The 23494-nt window shown below is 41.8% G+C and overlaps 1 protein-coding gene across 1 annotated transcript in view; it reads left to right on the top strand.

Annotated features, from left to right (window-relative positions):
• KCNH1 (potassium voltage-gated channel subfamily H member 1) overlaps positions 1 to 23494 on the top strand; it is a 966177-nt gene that overhangs the window by 118659 nt on the left and 824024 nt on the right. Inside the window, exon 7 of the mRNA XM_063918272.1 lies at positions 5926 to 6355. Within this exon, the coding sequence (XP_063774342.1) occupies positions 5926 to 6355 (430 nt within the window). The remainder of the gene's footprint in view (positions 1 to 5925; positions 6356 to 23494) is intronic.

The following is a 23494-nucleotide window of genomic DNA, read 5'->3' on the forward strand; positions in this document are numbered from 1 at the left end:
ACGCCGAAGACCGCAGTGGAACGCATGGCCAGCTAATGCGCCCACTGCGGTTTAAAATAACATCTGATAACACCAAATTGTCTCTGGCTAATTGTGAATGTAGCTACCGACCCTATGACCGTACTGGAATAACAATAAATAAAGTAGAACCATGATATTAAGCAGTAATGATTGTGACACACACAGGAAATGAGCTCATCAAGCTCAGGGTATATAAACCCCCCTGCCCAGCACATTGTTACACTGCTGTTCAGGAGAGCCTGTCACCACTCAAAGTAAGTTACATTTGTTGCTAATTGGTTCTGGCAATTGTTTTTTCTGTTAAGATTGTATTCACTGGAGGGCTGAGTTGACACATAGATGTTGGTTCATAATAACCTTGTTTGTCATTTTATAACAATAAGGAATGATTATGAGAACATTTTGCACGTTAAATGTCCTATCTTTCATTTAATGAAATTTAATAACTATTCATGTTTTGCTATGTAATTGATGTGAATGCAGCTCCATTGATATGTGTGAGCCCTGAATTCCTTTGAAAAATAGCATAAGATTATTATCAATTATTTTTTAGGTTGAACACTACTAATGTGGTTTAACAATTAGGGATTATAACAGCACAAATTTACGGTTTGCACTCCCATGAGGGTATGTATAAATTAATTATTTCTTTTGCCCTCCCTTGGAGTGAGATACATACCCCCTTTTTAGAGGACTAATTGACTTATGAAACTGACATTTGTGTTATAGGCTGGACCTATTGTGAACACTGATTCATTCAGCGTGATTATTTGATTTTAAACCATTTTGGTATGTACATATCAATATTTCAAATCAATTGTAACTATTTGATAGTGATATGATGCCCAATTGTATGGAAAAACTCTGAATAATGTCTTTATTACCCATACTGGTAACAACATATACGGTCTCTTATTATTTTTTACTTTATGAATTCCAACATTTACTGATAATATCATATGTCTTTATAATAGTACGTTACCGTTTTGATTACGTCTGTCCGCAATTAATTTTAGGATCAATAATGAGACCGATTGAATCCATCTATAGAGATCCAATTAAGGTTCATTTTTTCCGTTCCCCCCCCTCCTTTATAATAGAGGTTCATGTGATTACCCTCATTATGCAATTAATTAATTCTAATATGGTATGGTTCTTTCAGAAATTGTTGTGGGACTAATTATACCGCAAAAAATTGGTCTTTGGCCCCTATTTTTGATTGGTATGTATACAAACACCATTTCAGAGTATGATCACTATGGTTTATTGAAAAAATAGCTTATCTGATCCATATTTGTTATATAGACATGAACCCCTGATGAAGTCCGTGAGGACGAAACGCGTCGGGTATTGTTTCTTGCGAAAACATCAAGCATCCTGCAAACTATACAACTTGATGGGATATACTGATTGTATCATGTCTCCAACAGAATTATAAACTGCATTTTTTATTGTATCCAATATTGGATTTTATGTGATAGTCTATGTTTACTGAAAATGTACATAGATAATATGTGAATAAATTCTATTGTTTTTATCACTGTGTGGTCAGAATCTGGAAAGATATTATATATATACACAATACTTGTAGCTCCCTTATGACATCTTGTTTCTATATATATATATATATATATATATATATACACTGCTCAAAAAAATAAAGGGAACACTAAAATAACACATCCTAGATCTGAATGAATGAAATATCCTTATAAAATACTTTTTTCTTTACATAGTTGAATGTGCTGACAACAAAATCACACAAAATTATCAATAGAAATCAAATTTATAAATCCATGGAGGGCTGGATTTGGAGTCACCCTCAAAATGAAAGTGGAAAAACACACTACAGGCTAATCCAACTTTGATGTAATGTCCTTAAAACAAGTCAAAATGAGGCTCAGTAGTGTGTGTGGCCTCCTCGTGCCTGTATGACCTCCCTACAACCCACACAAGTGGCTCAGGTAGTGCAGCTCATCCAGGATGGCACATCAATGCGAGAAGTGGCAAGAAGGTTTGCTGTGTCTGTCAGTGTAGTGTCCGGAGCGTGGAGGCGCTACCAGGAGACAGGCCAGTACATCAGAAGACATGGAGGAGGCCGTAGGAGGGCAACAACCCAGCAGCAGGACCGCTACCTCCGCCTTTGTGCAAGGAGGAACAGGAGGAGCACTGCCAGAGCACTGCAAAATGACCTCCAGCAAGCCACAAATGTGCATGTGTCTACTCAAATGATCAGAAACAGACTCCATGAGGGTGGTATGAGGGCCCGACATCCACAGGTGGGGGTTGTGCTTACAGCCCAACACCGTGCAGGACGTTTGGCATTTGCCAGAGAACACCAGCATTGGCAAATTCACCACTGGCGCCCTGTGCTCTTCACAGATGAAAGCAGGTTCTCACTGAGCACATGTGACAGACGTGACAGAGTCTGGAGATGCCAAGGAGAATATTCTGCTGCCTGTAACATCCTCCAGCATGACCGGTTTGGCAGTGGGTCAGGAATGGTGTGGGGTGGCATTTCTTTGGGGGGCCGCACAGCCCTCCATGTGCTCGCCAGAGGTAGCCTGACTGCCATTACGTACCGAGATGAGATCCTCAGACCCTTTGTGAGACCATATGCTGGTGCGGTTGGCCCTGGGTTCCTCCTAATGCAAGACAATGCTAGACCTCATGTGGCTGGAATGTGTCAGCAGTTCCTGCAAGACGAAGGCATTGATGCTATGGACTGGCCCGCCCGTTCCCCAGACCTGAATCCAATTGAGGACATCTGGGACATCATGTCTCGCTCCATCCACCAATGCCACGTTGCACCACAGACTGTCCAGAAGTTGGCGGATACTTTAGTCCAGGTCTGGGAGGAGATCCCTCAGGAGACCATCCGCCACCTAATCAGGAGCATGCCCAGACATTGTTTGGAGGTCATACAGGCACGAGGAGGCCACAGACACTACTGAGTCTCATTTTGACTTGTTTTAAGGACATTACATCAAAGATGGATTAGCCTGTAGTGTGTTTTTCCACTTTAATTTTGAGGGTGACTCCAAATCCAGACCTCCATGGGTTAATAAATTTGATTTCCATTGATAATTTTTGTGTGATTTTGTTGTCAGCACATTCAACTATGTAAAGAACAAAGTATTTAATAAGAATATTTCATTCATTCAGATCTAGGATGTGTTATTTTAGTGTTCCCTTCATTTTTTTGAGCAGTGTATATATATATATATTATGCCATGCACCGCAATGCCCTTGATACATTAAATCCCCATTTTACACATCATGCACGCAAGTTTCCCCATTTTACACATTACAACAGGCAAATGTCCCCATTTTACACATTACGGCAAGCAAGTGTCCCCATTTTACACATCACGTCAGGCAAGAGTCCCCATTTTACACATTAGGCAGACAAGTGTCCCCATTTTACCCATTAGGCAGGCAAGAGTCCCCATTTTACACATTATGGCAGGCAGTCCCCATTTTACACATTAGGCAGACAAGTGTCCCCATTTTACCCATTAGGCTGGCAAGAGTCTCCATTTTACACATTCTGGCAGGCAAGAGTCCCCATTTTACACATTACGGCAGGCAAGAGTCCCCATTTTACTTATTACGGCAGGCAAGAGTCCCCATTTTACACATTACACAGGCAAGTGTCCCCATTTTACACATTACGGCAGGCAGATGTCTCCATTTTACACATTACGGCAGGCAAGAGTCCCCATTTTACACATTACAACAGGCAAGAGTCCCCATTTTACACATGAGGCAGGCAATTGTCCCCATTTTACACATTACGCAGGCAAGTGTCCCTATTTTACACATTACGCAGGCAAGAGTCCCCATTTTACACATTAGGCAGGCAAGAGTACCCATTTTACACATTAGGCAGGCAAGTGTCAAGTGGGGGGGAAGGAAGGGAGAGGGAGGGGGGAGAGAGAAACTTACTTACATTTGAAGAGTTCTACCCACTCTTCGACCCGCCTCTCCCTCCTCGCACCGGCCACCTCGTCCTTCTAGTAGCTTGGCTCCCCCTCCTCTTGTCATCTGTACTCCGCTCAGGGGGGGCGAAGTTTCACGGAATGATGCGATTGCATCGTGACGTCGCGACGCAACCGTGTCATTTTGTGAAACTCCGCCCCCCGAGTGGAGTACTCGGGAAGAGGGGGAAGCAAAGACCCGCAGAAGTGCAGCGGCGGGCGCCCCGTGCGGTTGCACGACTCGCCCGCCCCAAGAAACAGCACTGGATAGAATAAATAGATTGAATTACTCTGGCCTCAAGAAAAGAAAGTATAAATATAAAAAAGTATGTTTTCTGACTCATGATGGGAAGCAAAGGTGAAACGGCTCATTGTTGGGACTCATAGCAAAAGTTCAGAGGAGTGGCAGTGTTCCTTATTCTTCTTTGAAAACAATAGAAATGGGGCTACTTGTGAGTTTGCAAGTCTGGGGTATGTGCTCACTCCTCTTAGGGTGCTGTGGCACCTGGCCGAGTGCACATGTGCCTGGAGGGGGATATGTATTGTATTGCACCCCTTGACCCCCCCAAAATATTTGACAGGTGCCAGTCCAAGTACTAGGTAGTGAGCCACAGTGCAGCCGCCAAGTACAGGTAATATGGGCAGCGTCTGGGCAATGATAATACCCTTTCCGGCTGCTCCACCTCCTCCTTCCCCATAGCCTTTCTCTGCCTGTACCTGGGGCCCTACTCCCCTATGCACCTAGCTCCAACCCCTATAGTGTGTGGCTAGTTACTGTGGCCTGGCCCCTCCTCTGGGACTATCCCTGGGCTCTTCTCACCTCCCACTTTATATGTTCATCACCTCTTCTTCCTCATCTCTCCTTTGTCCTACCACCCCCTTTCCTCACAGCACCCCCTGACCTCCCCCCATTTCCATTCGGGTTCAGCTTAAAATATACCCTGTAAAGTCTCATTACCTTCCATGCACAGCCTGAGCCAGGGTGTGAGCTATGAGTTGATCCTGTCTCTTCGTCTACATAAAGTCACTCACATGTTACAGTTATGTTGTTGGGGCATAATTATAATACACATTTTGTTGGAAATCACCTGAAAAATCAGGATACCCTTATAATGTAAGTATCCCCTGAAAGTATTACAGAGGTTCCGCTTTCCCTGTTTCCCATTGCAATTATGATGGCATTAACCACTGTAGTACATATGGCACAATTTACCAGGAGAGGGATTGTCTGGATCCCTCCCCGGTAACAGCCACAGGTGCATGCACTGTCTAATGACCAAACATGCGTACTAGGCACGCAGCATAAAATACAGTTATCCCCAATGTAATCACTTTAGTTTACACATTGCTGGGATGGGCTATTATCGGAGCACTTGTCACTGGATGTGATTTTTAATACATCTGGGCAGAAACTAATATCTTATTAATCGAATAGTAGCAATAAGAAATTCTATTTACCGAGTCTCATCCTCAATAAACAGTAAATGGGCCCATTAATAATACACTATTATCTGCATTCACCATAGTGTTCTGTATGCTGCTTTTTACATAAATGTGTGTGTGCGTGCGTGCGTGCGTGTGTGTGTGTGTGTGTGTGTGTGTATATATGGATAGGTAGATAGATAGATGGACAGATGTCTCTGTCATCAGGTAGGTGGTGTGGCTGGGTAAGTCCAGATGCCTCTGAGGGGGAGACATTTTGTAATTTAAGGACGCCGAAATGAAATAATATCTTGCTTCACCTTCCCAACCAAAACGGTTGTGGTGCCCCTGCCTCCAGGTCTCATAGTGGTCATACCCTCTGCACCTTCGGTAGTCCTGCCACGGCTGGAAGGCAATAATCACAATAATCAATTAGCATTTACCATGTAAATATTACTTCAGAATGAAACGATTAATCTTATTCTTTCTCCCATTTTCCTAGGGTCTCAGCAGCCTTTTCAGCTCATTAAAAGTAGTGAGACTCCTACGGCTGGGACGTGTGGCACGGAAACTGGATCATTACATCGAGTATGGGGCAGCTGTCTTGGTCCTATTGGTTTGTGTGTTCGGTCTGGCAGCTCACTGGTTGGCTTGCATCTGGTACAGTATTGGAGATTACGAAGTGATAAATGAGGACACAAACACCATTAGAAATGAAAGTTGGCTCTGTCAGTTGGGAATGACCATTGGATCTCCTTATCGGTTTAACTTATCGGGCTCTGGAAAGTGGGAAGGTGGGCCAAGCAAGGACTCTGTCTACATCTCCTCACTGTATTTTACTATGACCAGTCTCACTAGTGTTGGATTTGGGAATATCGCACCAACTACGGATGGAGAGAAGATCTTTGCTGTGGCTATGATGATGATTGGATGTGAGTATGCAACCTTAATATATATTAAACATTTTTAGTGAACTTGGGCTAAGGTGGACAGAATAGCTTTGTGGGCTGAACAAATATCTATTTTTCTTTTGTGAAAAGTGAAAATCTGATATTTCATTATATTTTTTTTATAGAAAGAGTAGGCAAAAGGTTGCCTTTGATGCTTGTTCCAAATGGCCTTGTGATATTGAAGTTACTCAGTTCTGCAGCTAATAGTGCTGTTTTTCAGGTGTTGCAGGTTGTGTAAGTTTGCAATCCAGTTTTACCCTTACAGTTTCTTACTTCTCACTCTGCTTATATATGATGATGGATTGTATTTAAGGCAGTTAAGGAACCTTCTTGTCTACAGTAAAATACTTTGAGATGATGAATCTGGTATATTATGTATAATGCATTTGGGACAAGTGGATTGCTGTTTTTTTAAATTAAATTTACATCAGTTTTAAAATAGTTTTTTATGTTCTATCATATCCTATTCTTACTGGCACCCTACTACTACGATAGTTGTTTAAATCAGTCCTTTGGTTAGTGGAGGCCATTTTTGAAGTGCACTCAAGTTGCACACCAAAATATCTTGGCTTTGCACTAACTCATGTCAGTGGTCCAACCAATGCATATCAAGGTGCATGCCTGGGAACTGTCCAGGCCTCAATACCGTTGTTCCTCTCACGTGACTGTTGCATTCTACCTTTGTCACGTGACGGTCAGCCACGATGTACAGTGATAAATGGCTCATCTCACCCAATGAATACAGTGTCTTCCTGTAATGTAAAATGTAAAAGTGAATCATTTTTGTCTGGGTAATCAATGACTGGGAACATGAAACAGCCAGAGAATAGAACTAATTATCACCGTGTTACATTTGATCACGGTATATCTATACTGTGCCTTTCATGTATTGTTATCTGTTGTCTTCCACCAGAGTTAATTTGTCCTTTGATTTCAGTTTCTTTAAAATCTAATTTTTAGTGATGGGTTTAGAACTTTATATTATTGCTCCCCCTGTCTGGTACAACACGGAAATTTCCAAGATGTTAGAAAACTACTGGATAACTCCTCCTAACTATATAAACACTGTCACCAGGAACACTAACATGACACAAGTTTACATTTTTATGTTGCTGGCACATGAAGACAGAGATATGTATTATACAGTATGAGTACAAATGGTTTTTGCTTTGGAATATTGCTCCTGATTCAGAGATAGGAGCTAATGCTGCCGCAGCTGTGAATGTGTACTCAGTAGCCATGTAAAAATATGCAAATACTGCAGCCACCTGGATATGTATTGAGATGCAGCAACTGTCGCAGATCAGTCAATTATCAAAGTTCTGAAGAGTCCTAGCATCGCGAAGCATGGCCGCAGGAAGTAAGGCACCAAAGATATTGCAGCTACATATGGGATCACAGTCACAGACTGAGACATGCCCCAGAATTGGTCATGATACTCCTGTGTTTTTGCCACCACTCCCTGTAACCCCCCAGAAGATCCATGACTGTCAGTCACTTTCCGAATACATTATTACTAAGACCACCTTTATTCTGGCACATGCGCAGTGCGACCTAAATGAATGCGCAGTTGCACGATAATTGCTCCACCGCATACAGATAGGATTTACGTCTTATGTCCATCCTTGAATCAGGCCCATTGTAACCTACAATTAAGGATCATATATGTATATATACACATAGGCAAATGCGGTGGGGGGGTTCCGGTTTCCTGCAAACCCCCCTCCTCTTGACTAGTGGTTTAATGGTTTAAATTATGACAACAGTAGCAATGTTATATAATATTACTAGAGCTGCTGCCACATCATGCAGTTTAAGGGACAGAGCAGAGCTACTGCTCATGCCCAGTGGTAGCAGCTTCTTCTACCAAGTTTGCTGTGTGTGGATCTGAGTCCTTAATCAGTGCTCTGGACCAGAGAGTAGCTACCAGGAAAAATATATAGGAGCCTTACCATGAAGTGGGAGAATGTGTGCTTAGAAAGAGCAGTACTGGTTCTGTCATGTTTGTGAATTTATTTATAATGGTATGTTTAACCTTTTCCTGACCACTTTTTTATATTATTTAAATACTGTATGTTTGATACAGCTATACTATAGACCATCTATAGTGTTTATTATTAATACTATATTCCATACAGTATCCAGTGTATAAAAAAAAACAATTTTTTCATTAATGTCCAGGGTCATTACTAGGTTCTTCTACCATTCCCCCATACTCCCAGAGTTGCTCCAATGTTCCGCAGTGTGAGCAACTGTGGATTGCATTTGGAAACCCCCCTTTAGAAATCCTGCATTTGCCATTGATGTATATATATATATATATATATATATATATATATATATAGTGCCTTGCTAAAGTATTCACCCCCATTGGCTTTTTACCTATTTTGTTACATTACAACCTGTTATTTAATTTTATTTTTTTATCTGAATTTTATGTGATGGATATGCACAAAATAGTCTAAGTTGGTGAAGTGAAATGAGAAAAATGTATATAAAAAATTATTTTTATAAATAAAAATGTTAAAATTGGCATGTGCATAGGTATTCACCCCTTTGCTATGAAGCCCCTTAAAAGTTCTGGTGCAACCAATTACCTACAGAAGTCACATAATCTGAAATGAAGTATGCCTGTGTGCAATCTAAGTGTCACGTGATCTGTCAGTATAAACACACCTTTTCTGAAAGGCCCCAGAGGCTGCAACATCACTAAGCAAGAGGCATCACACCATGAAGACCAAGGAGCTCTCCAAACAAGTCAGGGACAAAGTTGTTGAGAAGTACAAGTCAGGGTTGGGTTATAAAAAAATATCCAAATCTTTGATGATTACCCAGAGCACCATCAAATCCATCATCTTCAAATGGAAAGAACATGATACCACAACAAACCTGTCAAGAGAGGGCCGGCCACCAAAACTCACAGACCGGGCAAGGAGGGCATTAATCAGAAAGGCAGCACAGAGACCAAAGGTAACCCTGAAGGAGCTGCAGAGTTCCACAGCAGAGACTGGTGTATCTGCGCATGTGACCACAGTAAGCCGTACACTCCATAGAGCTGGGCTTTATGGAAGAGTGGCCAGAAAAAAGCCATTACTTAGTGTAAAAAATAAGAAGGCACGTTTTGAGTTTTCCAAAAGGCATGTGGACGACTCTACAGATTTATGGAGGAAGGTGCTCTGGTCAGATGAGACTAAAATTGAACTTTTCAGCCACCAAGGAAAACGCTATATCTGGAGCAAACCCAACACATCCCATCACCCCAAGAACACCATCCCCACAGTGAAACATGGTGGTGGCAGCATCATGCTGTAGGGATGTTTTTCAACAGCAGGGACTGGGAAATTGTTTTGAGTCGAGGGAAAGATGGGTAGTGCTAAATACAGGGATATTCTTGAGCAAAACCTGTTTCGGTTTGCCTGTTATTTGAAACTGGGATGGAGGTTCACCTTCCCGCAGGACAATGACCCGAAGCATACTGCTAAAGCAACATTCGAGTGGTTTAAGGGGAAACATTTAAATGTGTTGGAATGGCCCAGTCAAAGCCCAGATCTCAATTCAATTGAGAATCTGTGATCAGACTTGAAGATTGCTGTTCACAAGCGGAAACCATCCAACATGAAGGAGCTGGAGCAGTTTTGCCTTGAGGAATGGTCAAAAGTCCCAGTGGCAAGATGTGGCAAGCTCATACAGACTTATTGAAAGCGACTTGCAGTTGTAATTGCCGCAAAAAGTGGCTCTACAAAGTACTGACTTTAGGAGGGTGAATAGTTATGCACGCTGAAGTTTTCTGTTATTTTGTCCTATTTGTAATCTGCTTCACAATAAATAAAAAAATCTTCAAAGTTTTAGGCATGTTCTGTGAATGAAATTATGCAAACATTCAAACAATCAATTGTAATTCCAGGTTGTGAAGCAACAAAACATGAAAAATGCAAACTGGGGTGAATACTTTAGCAAGGCGCTGTATATGTATATATATAGAGAGAGAAAGAGAGAGAGAGAGAGAGAGAGAGAGAGAGAGAGAGAGAAGACAGAAAGAAATAGAGAGATCTGATGTTCTTCTGCTTCCGTTCATTAGGATTTAAAGCACTATACAGATAATTAATAAAGGGTGATGACTTGTATTTTAATTTATTGCTTCATGCCACGTCTGTAGTCTGCTGTTTATGGGAAATGTTTGTTGCAAGGCCAGTAAAAGCCAAGGTTGTTTATAAGAACTACTTTAATTTGCACAGCAGATATTATTAAGGGGTTCATCTATCAAAGTCATGCATGATTGAATCCATATTTGTGTGTGAGCCTTGTGCGCCTTCCATTAATCCTACATGTCTAAAACAATAAGTGAGCTTTAAATATTTTTTGGTCTTGGTGCAACATTGTCTCATTGTGAACGTGCACAATTTATGTCCATATTTGGGGTAACATGTATTTTGCACTTGTGTACAAAGAGGCGGATTAGGGTCATGAATGTACAAGTGCAGTAAGGTTAGCAGAAGTTAGGCATGCTGTTAAAGAAGCATCTCACTTAAATTTGACAAATTATGTGTTTTATAGAAACCTTAACTGTGTGCAAGTACTGTATGAGAGTTGTTGTTGATGATGATGATGATGACATCTCTCTATGCCAGGCATTCCCAACCACGTTCCTCAAGGCACACCAACAGTGCAGGTTTTAGTGATATCCAGGCTGCAGCACAGATGGTTAAATCAAAATAACTGAGCTACTAATTAAGTCACCTGTGCTCAAGCCTGGATATCACTAAAACCAGGACTGTTAATGTGCCTTGAGGACCGTGGTTGGGAATGCCTGCTCTATGCTATATTTAAAAGTGCACAAAATGTATATTAATGTGGTGCAACAAAAACTACAGATTTGCAAATGTGTAAACACGTCTTTGCTCTTATAGAAATGGCTCATCATTACATTCAACTATAAATCAGGTCTCAACCTGGACACTGTGGGGGCAATTCAATTGTTTGAGAGAATTAGCTCCCGTCTTAAGTGGCCAGGAACTAATTCCATTGCTTTGGGTGACCAGCACGGAGGCTGCACTTTCTGCTTGTACCCTCCTGAGGTGTAAGCAGAAATCCATGTTGGGCTCTGAGGCTGCACCGTAACTGCAGCAAGCCTGGCACGTAGCATGGGAGAAGCTTCTTAACACGGCTAATCTTGTACATTATCGCATGAGAATGCGGGCATCAAACAATTGAATTAGCTTCTAGCCACTTCAGACTTTAGCTAATTATCTCAAACAATTGAATCCCCAACCCCCGGGTCCTCCCATCTTGGATTCTCGGTGGACCTTTTCAAAGCTACAAATAAAGTCTGAATCTAAATCTGGAAGTACCACAGAGTTGACAACTGTCCCCTCAGGGATTGAAAGTGTCTGGCAATGAGCTGTTATACATTACAGTTTCTCTTATTTTAAATATAGGATCCAGTTCTCACTATATAATATTTTTGGATTTAATATATAGCTACGCATTTAAAATACAAACAATTACATTGTAAGCAGGTGTTATGAACATATTATTATGGGCATTACGGGGCACCAAGCTCTATCTAGACGACGGCGTTAAAACATTCTTGGAATGCCATATTAATAAAATTACTTTGTACGGAGGGCCAGAAATGTTTTTTTCTTACAGTTTTCCTCCCAGCAATTGAGTTAGGGTTCTTTGCTGATAATATCTTATATTCCAACCGAGAATCACATCCATATGCACAACCCTTATGTTCCAGCCCAATGTATCCCCATTATGTGCCAGCCCAAAGTCATCCCCCCTGCTTATGTGCCAGCTCCGAGTCCCCCCATTTTGTGCAAGCCCGAAGTCTCTCTTCTTATGTGCCAGCCCAGAGTTTCCCCTTTTGTGCCAGCCCAGTATCCTCCCCCTTATGTGCTAGTCCAGAATCCTCCCCCTTATCTGCCATCCCAGAACCACTGCCATAATGTGCAAGCCCAAAGTCCCTGCTTTATGTGCCAGCCCAGAGCCCCCCCTCTTCTTATATGCAGAATCACCATTACCGGGCTACGTTGCTGTAACAATCTAAACTACTTCTGGAGCTCTGGGCATCTCTGTCTGGACTGAAATTCCAGACAGGGCAGAGGGACAAATTCTAACAGGGGGCAGGCTGCATTTGGCCCGTGGGCCATAGTTTGGCCCCTCCTGCTCCTGATCTCGGTAGTACTATGTGTGATGTTCTTAGGAGCTATGTGGACCTGGAAAATGTTGTTACTAAATAACACATTAGCTACTATGCTAACATGTAAGCTACAATGTTCTAACTATAAAACTATTCTCGAGCACTGTAAACATTTATTTGTATAGTTATCATGTATTCTTTATATTTTCTACAAATTAAATTATGAAATCAATCAGTGCTTAATTTCGCCTACTGTTTATTTGATGTCTAAAGTATAGAGTGGTTTTTGAGACCACACAGAACTATAGAACAGTACAGAAAGGGTCCTGGGGGTAAACTGTACATTCTGACATTCTAGACTGTTCCGAAATCAAAGTAGAGCTCAGATCTAAGAACCCTTCTTTTAATATAAAAGTAAAGAATATATATTTCTCTTTTATCATGGATCACTGCATGTCATACTTGCCTACCTGACCTTGCTGCATGTGTTTGGTAAACAGATGAAGATCATATAATACGACCTAATGTGTTAGTGTGTGTGCCTTATTGCAGACAGCTCACACTATGATGTGACACACAAGGGGACTGGCCGAGTGGCAGTAGATTTTGTGCATTTATTGGTTACGTCTTTTCATGTACTAAACATTCTCACCCTTGACCTTCAGCGCTGTTAAAACTGCTTTAATGCAGCTCTTCTTATCCATTCAATAGGCCTGCATGGGAGCAGTGTTTAGTTTACTAATAAGCGATTAACTATGTAGGTCACAGCGGACCTAAATTACATACTAATACAAATGTGTGTATTTTTGTAACAATATGGTATTAATGAATCTGGGTGACATCATTTTGTTAATTGTTGTTGCACAGTTAAATATGCAAAAAAGATTTAACCCAGTAAGTGTGTTCCTTCACTCGAGTACTCCAATGCTCCCCTTGGGGGCAAATTTACTAATGAGCGGTTTGTCGATGGTTCATAAATCGCCAGATTTGCTAAATGCAAAACTGCTGCAAAATCCCCATTCTTTGAAAACCTCACACTGCACCATACTAATTTTTCATCTGTAAAGAATAGAAATCACCATATTTATCTAGCACCATAACCCCTCCCCCCCCCTGAAAATCCGACCAAACAAAAAGGGTAGTTCCGATAGGCAAGATACTGTAGCTCAGATACTGTAACATGCTTTCTGAGCTACCAGGCTAGATGAGGGCTCTACCTACATTTATCATTACATATTGAGGGGAATGCGGTTATGTTACCGGCAGTCCGGATCCCGGCGATCAGGATACCGACGCTGGAATCTCGACTGCTTAAAATGCCAACACGTGGTATCCCGACATACAGGCTCTATTCCCATTCGTGGGTGTCCACGACACCCATAGAGTGGTAAAAGAACCTGTGGCAAGCGCAGGGGGCCCTGTTGCACTCGCCACCCTGTCGGCATTTGGGTGGCCCCTGGATCCTGGCGTTGATATGCTGACCGCTGGTCACACATACCCAACCCCTCTAGGACAAAAACATTATTATTTAATGAATATATTAGCAGTCCAAACTAATATTGAATTATATTAATAGAGCAATATTATTTATTAATAATGGGGACAAAAGGGATGCGGTCAAGATCCCGACCGACACAATACCGACATATTCTCCCTCTGTGGGTGTCCATGACACCCATAGAGGGAGAATAAATTGGTGTGCCGAGCGTAGTGAGGCACCGTGCCCGCAAGGGGCTGCGTTGTGCTCGCCCCCCCTGTCGGGATTGTGTCGGTCGGGATCCCGGTGTCGGGATTCCGACCGCCGGGATCCCATTCGGCGGGATTTCGTACTGATCCCGGACAAAATTCTTTATTTATGAGGGTTGCAACAATTATCTTATGCACACATCAGAAAAGAATAACTGTTGCCCATGTTTTAAATACATATTTTTGCCCCATTAATAATGAGTAAATGTTGCCTTCTCAATATAGTTATTGAATAATATTGCTCTCTTAAAATAATTAAACATTGATTTGGATCTCTGTTATATTAATTAAATAATAATGTCCTCATAAGATTATCAGCAATATTGTTTTGTTGTCATATTCTATATACTATATATACAGCACGGTGCTGACTGCAGCTTAATATACAGAATGCTTTAATTCCTTCAATGTTTCGGGCTCAATACCCCGTCAACAGGAAGACATAACACATTTGGCACTTACCACCTCTTCTTACATGTTACATCTCCCCCAAGGTATCTCCCCAAAGACACTGTAATACTGTAAAGGCCTACCTGAAACGGTAGTGTGACCCCAGTAGAATCAGTCTAAGCTGTGTATTGTTGGGAAGAGCACCATCAAAACTATAGCAAGATAGCCACTGTTGAGCTGGCCATACACCTGAAAATGTATTGTTCAATCTGGCTGGTTGGAACGAAAATCTGGTAATGTATGGGAGCAATCGACAATTGACTATTTGTTCCAAAATGCCAGGAAACTGACAAAAATGGTCAATGAGACAAATTGGTTAACTCTATTTGATTTAACCAAGTTGTCTGAATGAACGTTTTTGTCAGTTTGGCTGCATGGTCATTACCAGATTTTCATGCCAACCAGTCAGATTGGACAATAAATCTTTAGGTGTTTTTTTCAATGATGGATTCAATCTACCCCTCCCTCTTCATCTATGATTTGTGAGATTTATGATTCTGCATCTTCAGAATGAATTGGGTGGAATCCTCTTTCCATAATGAACAAAAAGATAAACAATTCTTTTCCATTTTGGAAAGTTTTAGAAATGCAACATTATTTTAAAATCACAATATGGTCTGAAACCTGAATGAATCCCCCCCCCCCCCCCCCCCACACCATCCCACACCACCCAATTATCTACACTTAAATGGTAATGCTGGTGCTGGGCCTGGATACGTGTAACTAATCCCCTGTTTTATTTTACCTCTTCCCTAATTTCTCCTTCTCTTTTGTTCTTTCTCCCCTTTTGTTCTTCTTTTCTTTCTTCATTTGAATCATTACATCATCATTTAAATGGTGAATGAACATTACAATCATCCTTTTTGTGTATCTAAATTGTTACTTTATGCCCATACTTAGGAATCTATTGTACACATAATGATTCAATGATCTATTGTATTGATCTTTCAGTTCTGATCTGGCCGGCTGTCTGTTGTATGGAGACCACAATTTGTCATGCTCCCAAAATACTACATTTTGACAGTGGAAACTTTCACCATCTTCAGATGGCATTTGTTCCAGAACCCACGCTCTTTCCTATGGGAAGGAGGTCCGGGGGTTGCAAAGAGGGATTCCTCTGCCCCTGTTCGGCTACTTCCACCAGGTACCCTGTTCTTCGTGAGCATATATGAAACCAGCATGTTGAGTCAGACTCAGCAGTGCTAAATTTCAATGCTACAGAAGCAGTGGTGATATAAATCGCAGGGATAGCTGATCAGCTGTCCCCGCATTGGTGTAATGTTGAATTGTTACCGTGTTTTAGTATTCACAGATGTTACTCGCAATGAGCTGGATACATTATTATTGGGGGCCATCCTCCCCCTCCCCCCCTTCCCGATAATGGCCCCTATATCTTTTATAAGATAATGTTACATACCAAGTCCTTATGGTTGACATTGGATAAGCAAAACAATAAGTATTTTTCAATTGAAAGTCTGCTGTAGTTACACTCTTGGGATATATTGAATTCAGTAATCACAATGTTGTAGAAGGTGACTTTAATATGTCAGAATGATTGACATCTTCCAAGAGAGAAGCAGCAGCTGTGTCTTATAGACAAGAAAATCATTTTTTTCACCTATAAATTGCTGAGTACCCTTGTATAACACTTCTAAAATGAATAAAAGTTCTGTGTGATGAAGAAAGAAATGTTGAAGTGGATCCGCAGTGCATCACTTCAAATCCAATCTGTTTTTGTGACATCATTATTGGTTGTTCTGTCTTGGCACAGTGCTGATCTCTTTGTATTAGTAAATAATAAGATTCAGAACAATTTACCCAGAAAATACTTTTACAGAAGTCCTTCGCAGAAGAGTCTGCCTGGTATCATATCATTCAGATGACGCTGCAAATGTTCATGCTCAGTATATCTGAGTCACATGATCTGCATTCATTCTTGTATAATGCAGGTGCCTAAAGTAAATCAAAGCTCAGCTTTCGGTGTCATATAATACCTGATGCCTGATCCCCAAAAGTTAGCTACCAGTAGTCAAGTGTTTGGGTTCTCCAGGAGGTCCCTAGACACCATCCAAATGCCTGCAGCTGCTCTCCTACCATATTCCCTGGACATGTTTCCTGTCTGTAAAAATACTGGCTCAGCAAGAAGAAGAAGAGGGCAGTGATGTCTGGCACACACTCCTAACATCTGCTGATGGAATATCCAGGGGTGATTGGGGAGTTGTTTTCTGACATATTTCTAGCTCTGCACCACTGTAGTGTAGTGCCTTGGACAGTTGTGTGCGTGTGCTAGGGGTTTACCTCTGGGTACAATATGATGCCAGAGTGGATGAAATGATGACTAAGCCTCCCGATGGTTCAGCTGTTCATGTGTCTCCTTTTTACCGTGAGCAAAGAGGCATAATTAGCCAAGCTGGGATTTTTCTGAAAACATTTAGAGTTTTCCTGGCTATTTAATTGCTTGTAAAAGCAAATATTCACAATGGGGGTTATTTAGAGTCCATGGCAGTTTTTGCTAAAATGGCAAAAACTGCTACTGATAAAATCGCATACTGGAGGCCACCCAGCATATGTAGCGCTGCCCAGTGATGCGATCGCAATTCAATTGTAATCCCATTTCAGAAAGTGGCAAATAGAGGATGACCCCTGTATACGCAGCCAGGCTGCATATACAGAAGCAACGCAGCCATGTTTACCATTGCAGGAAATGCAGGTGACGTATTATGGCTGCCCCAAAAACGCCATGACACACCTGCATTTCATGCACCACTCTCCCCAAATGCTGCATAGCCGCTCCCAACTGTCCGCTGCCTGTCAATTGCTGTGCAATCATATCCTTCGGGGATGCGATCGCATAGTGAAATCCCACATGTGCGCAATGCTGCTGCGGCATATGCACAGACTGCCGCTACACATCTGTTTGCAATGTTTTTAACATTGCATCCACCTCACCCAAAGTACTGAAGGGTAATAATCATATATTTTTGTTAGGGAACTCCAGCACTATGTGTGTGAGACCCCCTAGAGCAGGTGAAAGGGTCTTCTGCCAGTAACAGCTGCACCTGTTCCCTTAGAACTGTATGCGCTCACCGGTACTTGAGATTCCGCCTGGACATTAACCTCTAGCCAGTAGGGGCTCACACAATAGGCTGGAGACCACAAGGTAATAAACCTGGAGTGTAGCATTTGCAAGGCAAGGGTTAATTGCAGGCATACTGGATACAGGAATGATAACTGCACACAGGCTTGACAAGATATGGTAACTGAAGCTTGCAGGACCGGATATGCACTGGTTGCAGGAAATGACAATTAAAAGTATTAGAAGTTTGTTGCAGATTAACACAGCCAAGCAATGTTAACTGCTGGGAAACAGACAGGTGCTGGATGTGCACTGTTTGATAGCAGAGTACTGGCAGCATGAACCTAGTTGCAGAGAGACTAGTTGAATGGGTTGGGTGACTAGGCTGCAGACAGGATGGAAACTGTGGCTGGACTGTGGCTAGAATCCAGGTTCAGATGAGTTGGGGACACTCTAGTGGGCTGCAGACTTGTGACTACAGGCACGGCTGGAGTGGATGTACTCAGAACCAGAGCTGGCAATATATAAACACAGAGACTTGGCAGGCACCTGGACTTGGATCAGGACCAGACATGAAAGTTACTGGAGGGCCACAGCAAGACAGTGTCATGAAGCATGTATTGACATAGGATGACAGTTACAGGGCAGGATCCAACAAGGTACGGGTCCAGGACTAGCAGGGAGAACACACACAGAACTGAGGTGGGATACAGGAATGTAGGTACACAGAGGTAAGGAACCAGGATCAGGAACAGACAGACTGGGAACTGTACAGGGTACAGCGATTGTGTGACAAACTCACTAGGTGCAGGAACTAGGAAATATCACCAGAAACAGGAACTGGCTAGAATCCCTAATGAAAGGGAGAGAGACCAATCACAGGAGTAATCAGGCTAGAGTCAGGTAACAAGGCATTCCAAACTGGTGATCTGCTGCACATAGCAGCCAGCATCCTAGTTGTTAGGAGACAGTCAGAATACATATAGGAATGAGCCGCAGTGGCGACTCATAATAATTTTTACCATTATCTCCAAGTGGGGCATTCACATTACAAGTTATCCTTCTTTGCAGATAAGGGGCTTCATTCAAGGTTGATTGCAAAACAACATTTTCCTCTAATGAACAAAACCATGTGCACTGCAGTTGGGGCAGATATAACATGTTACATCTGCCCCACCTACAGTGCACATGATTTTGACCATTAGAGTAAAATGTTGTTTTGTAATCAACCTTGAATTAGGCCCTATGCCCTCCTCACTATGACTGAACCCTTGCTCCTTAATCTGCAATCTGAGTTGGACTCTTGTAGCACACTCTCTGGTTACAAAACACCAAATTTGAAGCTCCGGCTATAAATATTTCCTCACAGGTGCAGTCCTTTCCAACATCTAAATTTAATTTTGTATGGATCCCAATGCTATAACATACCTTGGCATCTCCATCACTAAATCTTATTCTCTACTAAACCAATGTCTCTCTTTTTTTCTTGCTTAGAAATACCCCTCCCTTTCGAGCACCTGAATGATATCATTAAGCTGATTGAGCATCTACCATTATATATGTCTGTTGTGAGAGGCAGAGAGGTTCCTGCATTAGGAGGAGGTGCAGGCCCTGACATGCCACATGGAGCATTATGGGGTTGCTCCAAGGTAGGTAGCTCTTAGCTTAGACATATTGTAGTAAGGATCCATTATCATGTGGCTCCTTGCTGGTTAATCATAGACCCAGATTGGGGTAATGAAGGTGTGGGGTGTGGTGCCTCTGGACTGGCTGAGCTGGATGGCCTTAGTGTGGCATACCTTTACATTCTATTAACACTTTTCACTTATTCATTTTTTAACACTATTTCTCTATTTTAATTATAATTCATTTTTGTATCACCTTCTCTATAGCTTCGGCTTCCTAAATACTAATTTATTAACACTATATTTTTTTCACTGGTATGCTGTCCTGGGCTTTCTGGCTTATGCTGGTGTTTTGGGGTGCCACACCCTGCACCTAGATATAGCGCTAGGGACCCCAAATATACAGAGACGCCTTGATGCGGCTTTGGGGCTTAGTCGCACATTTGCGCAAATATGTGTAACCAAGATCTCTGAATTCTAATATTATGTGGGATTTATATCTGGTTACTGTTATCATTCAGGGTGCTGGGGGAAACAATGTCTCTCTTTTTTTTCTTGCTTAGAAATACCCCTCCCTTTTGAGCACTTGAATGCTATAATTAAGCTGATTGAGCATCTACCATTATATATGTCTCTCCTGAACCAAGTCAGTTATTCCCTGATGTTTCATTTACTTGCACAAGACTTACTTAAGTGAAAGCCTTTATATATTTCTTGGTTCAGGAGAATTAATACAATCAAAATTAATTTTCTCCCATGGCTATTGTATCTGTTTCAGACATTGTCCTGAATTCAGCTCTGGGCTCCATGTAAACCCTCTGTAACTGATTTATCTGGGCAGATAGTAAGCCTTGACTTTGCAAATCCATTCTATCAAAGCTGGTATTCAAAAGGTGTCTGGGTCTTCCGATACTCAAGTTCTTCTGTCAGGTACCACTGCTCTTCCATATTGTCACCTGGCAATCCAATCTGGGATAAAAATGTTAGGTGAATCTAGAGAATGCTATCTTTCAAACTGAGAGGGTTGACTGATAGCTCAGACCATCCTCAGCCTATACTAGTGGTTTCCAAACTTTTTTGAATCACGGCACCCTAGAGTATCTGAATTTTTTTTACGGCACCTCTAGACCAAACATTTCGCATTGAGAAATGTAGGAAAAATATAATATAAAGTAAATTGTATTTATATGAAATCCTTAGATTCAATTATGTGGTGAAGACAAGATTTGCTTCTGTTTGTCCACATATTTTATGATTGTCATTGAAAGCTACAAGCACTAGTTTCACCTATTACATTGACAATAAATAGTTTTAATTGGTCCTGGACCACCAACCTGAGGAACCCCTGCAAGTGTCCAGTAGCACCCCAGGGTGCCACGGCACACAGTTTGAGATCCACTGGTCTATACAATCCTTTTGGTTTGGTTTACTGACTATTTGGAATGGACTTCATGTATGCCTGGACTTTGCTCTCACCCATCTCCTATGTCTACCATATGAAATCATCCATTGTTTCCTCCAAGGAACAATCACATTATGGCCTCCTTCTTGCAGGGGATTCAGATTAATCGATTGAGAAATGTGCAAATTAAATTATCACCATCCTTGTTTGTAGACCTTCAAACTCACCACTCAGCTCTTATCACTATCAGTATCTCCAAATTGGCAGCTTTGTTTAGTCTCAATCGACATTCTTTTCTCTTGGCCCACTGACCCCATTCTAATGCCTGTGTCTATTCTATAAGTTGTAAAGGCAATATATCAGTTTTATATCATTCCATTCTGGCGCCACCTTCCCCTTATCATGAACTCCATGAACTCGCTTGGAAATTGGACATTTCATCCCCTATCGATGATGATGGACGGTCAACCATTAGATCCATAAATTCTAAATTGCACAGGTGTTCCCAGCGACACTGAGTACCTGCTGGAAACAATGTGGGTAGGTGGGTATGTTCCTTCACACCTGGAGTCTTGTCCCATTATTAGCTTGTTCTGGGACCAAGTTTGGATTTCACAGTCATAAGGTATGGCGGTACCCCATGAAGCTTCTATAGTGCTTCTAAGTGCACCAGTGCAGTGGCGGCACTGGGTTTGGGGACATCCAGTGTGGCCAATAGTACCCTGATCGTGCACGTGCCCAAATAAGAGAGTGGCCTGACAGGAAGGGGTGTGGCCTTGTGGGAGTCCCTCGCTGAAGTCACTGTAGGGTGCGGTCTAGCGAGAAGCCCCCTGTTTCTGCGGAGGTTCCGGCATTTTGATGTCACCCCTTGGAAGGGTGAAACCCAGGTGTGGCCTGCACCCCCTTTGTGACGCCTGTGCACCAGTGTCACATACTAGTAAACATCTAGACAAACTGGTGGTCTGTATTTCTAACGCTGCCAAATCTCTGATTCATGTAGCTATGACCTGGAAATCTCTCTTAGCAGCCCTTCAGACCCAGGTTAATTTTGAGATCTCAATGTAATATATTACATGCTTACAAAACAACTAACTAGCCACCTTTAATATGATTTGGTATTAAACTCGATCTTCTCTGCTAACTTCCCCTCTCTCTGCCTAATTTTTTTTCTACACTTAGTCTCCCCTGTTTTTCCACCCTGAGTCTCCCCTGAGATTTTTCTTTGTTGTTCCTTAGTATTGTGTCTTACATCGTAATCTGTGTCTAGTGGGTACTGGGCCGGCCACAAGGCCCGCCGTCTATATATCCTAGTGGGTTTCTGTTTGCTAATTTTTATTGTGCAGGTATGCTTTGAATTGTTCCTTTGCTTATGTTCATTTAAGACAATAAAAAAACTTTTGGTCTTTAAAAAAATAAAAGTAAAGTCCACTGCTCATGTGCCCAAATTGGCTGTTCTGGTGAGCTTCGCCTGCACAGTTTTTAATTCCCATTGCTGACACACTGCTGATGGTCCTATTATGAACTGGTTGCTAGTAAGCATTAGGATTGCTAGCTTTGGCTGCTGTAATACCTTACAGTGTTCTAAATTTCATCAGAGATAGCAAACTAGTGGATTGCTCTCACATCAGGACTGTGATGTTAAATAGCCAATATAATCAAAGTAGTTAAAGCCTATAAATTCCTTCTGTATCACACCAGGATGTTCCAAGCTTCCGCAACTAGTGTGCCTCCAACAGTCATGGAACTACAAGACATTGTAGCTGCACCACGGCCAGGCGGGAAACCATGTTCTGCAATAGAAAGCCAAGCTTATAAAGGTGTATATAGGCTTTTAGAGCACATGTGTGAATGGTACGCAGCAGCTTTTCTCAGCCGAACAAATTGTAACTTACATTTAGTACCCTATATAAATACTGATTGAGTCAGTTTCAGCCTCTTGAATTTATCAAGTGTGATGATAGCAGTGATAACCCTGAGAGCAGAGCTGAGCAGCTGAATGCTGATCGAGCCTTGTACATGTCTGTCCACCTTTATTTCATGACAATGAAGTATGGATTTGTGTGCCCTCCATTATTAGGCTCATTACTATAACTCATACAAATCTCTGGTGAGCGTCCTTGCTACGAGAGTGGTCACAGGCGAGTACTGTTTCACAATTATTGCAAATTGTCCATAGAGCAGACATTTATTAATCTGAAGGTAAACACTTTGTTTAGTCTCCTTTCTCTGCAGCTGACTGCAGGTTGTTGTCCTCTGTCATCACCATTTAAGACTGTATGGCTACTGTTGTTCACTAGTCTTTCAGACAGGAAGAATGTTGTACATAAATATGCCCTTGATCCTGAAATGATCAGCTACCCTCCCACCTTCAAATATTCTAGGATGGAAAATGGGAAATATTAGGTCTCGTCCTGATTTGCCCAGACAATGCTGCTTTCCAACCAGGCCACAGCTCTTATGTCCATTAGATACTGGGACTGTTGGGTTAATAACTAATAAAGACAGTCCTGATGTCCCCTCAATCATTTAATTTAAGGCATAATGTAAATGATCAAAGTAATTGGTCAATGTTCTAAGTACAAAACATGCAGTGGATTAATGAAATAATCTATAATATAATCTTATTGTCTGTCTAGCAGTTACACACTAGAGCTCTCAGTGGCTGCTAGGGACAGAA

Source organism: Pseudophryne corroboree, chromosome 4 (assembly GCF_028390025.1).
Source record: "Pseudophryne corroboree isolate aPseCor3 chromosome 4, aPseCor3.hap2, whole genome shotgun sequence".
NCBI lineage: Eukaryota > Metazoa > Chordata > Amphibia > Anura > Myobatrachidae > Pseudophryne > Pseudophryne corroboree.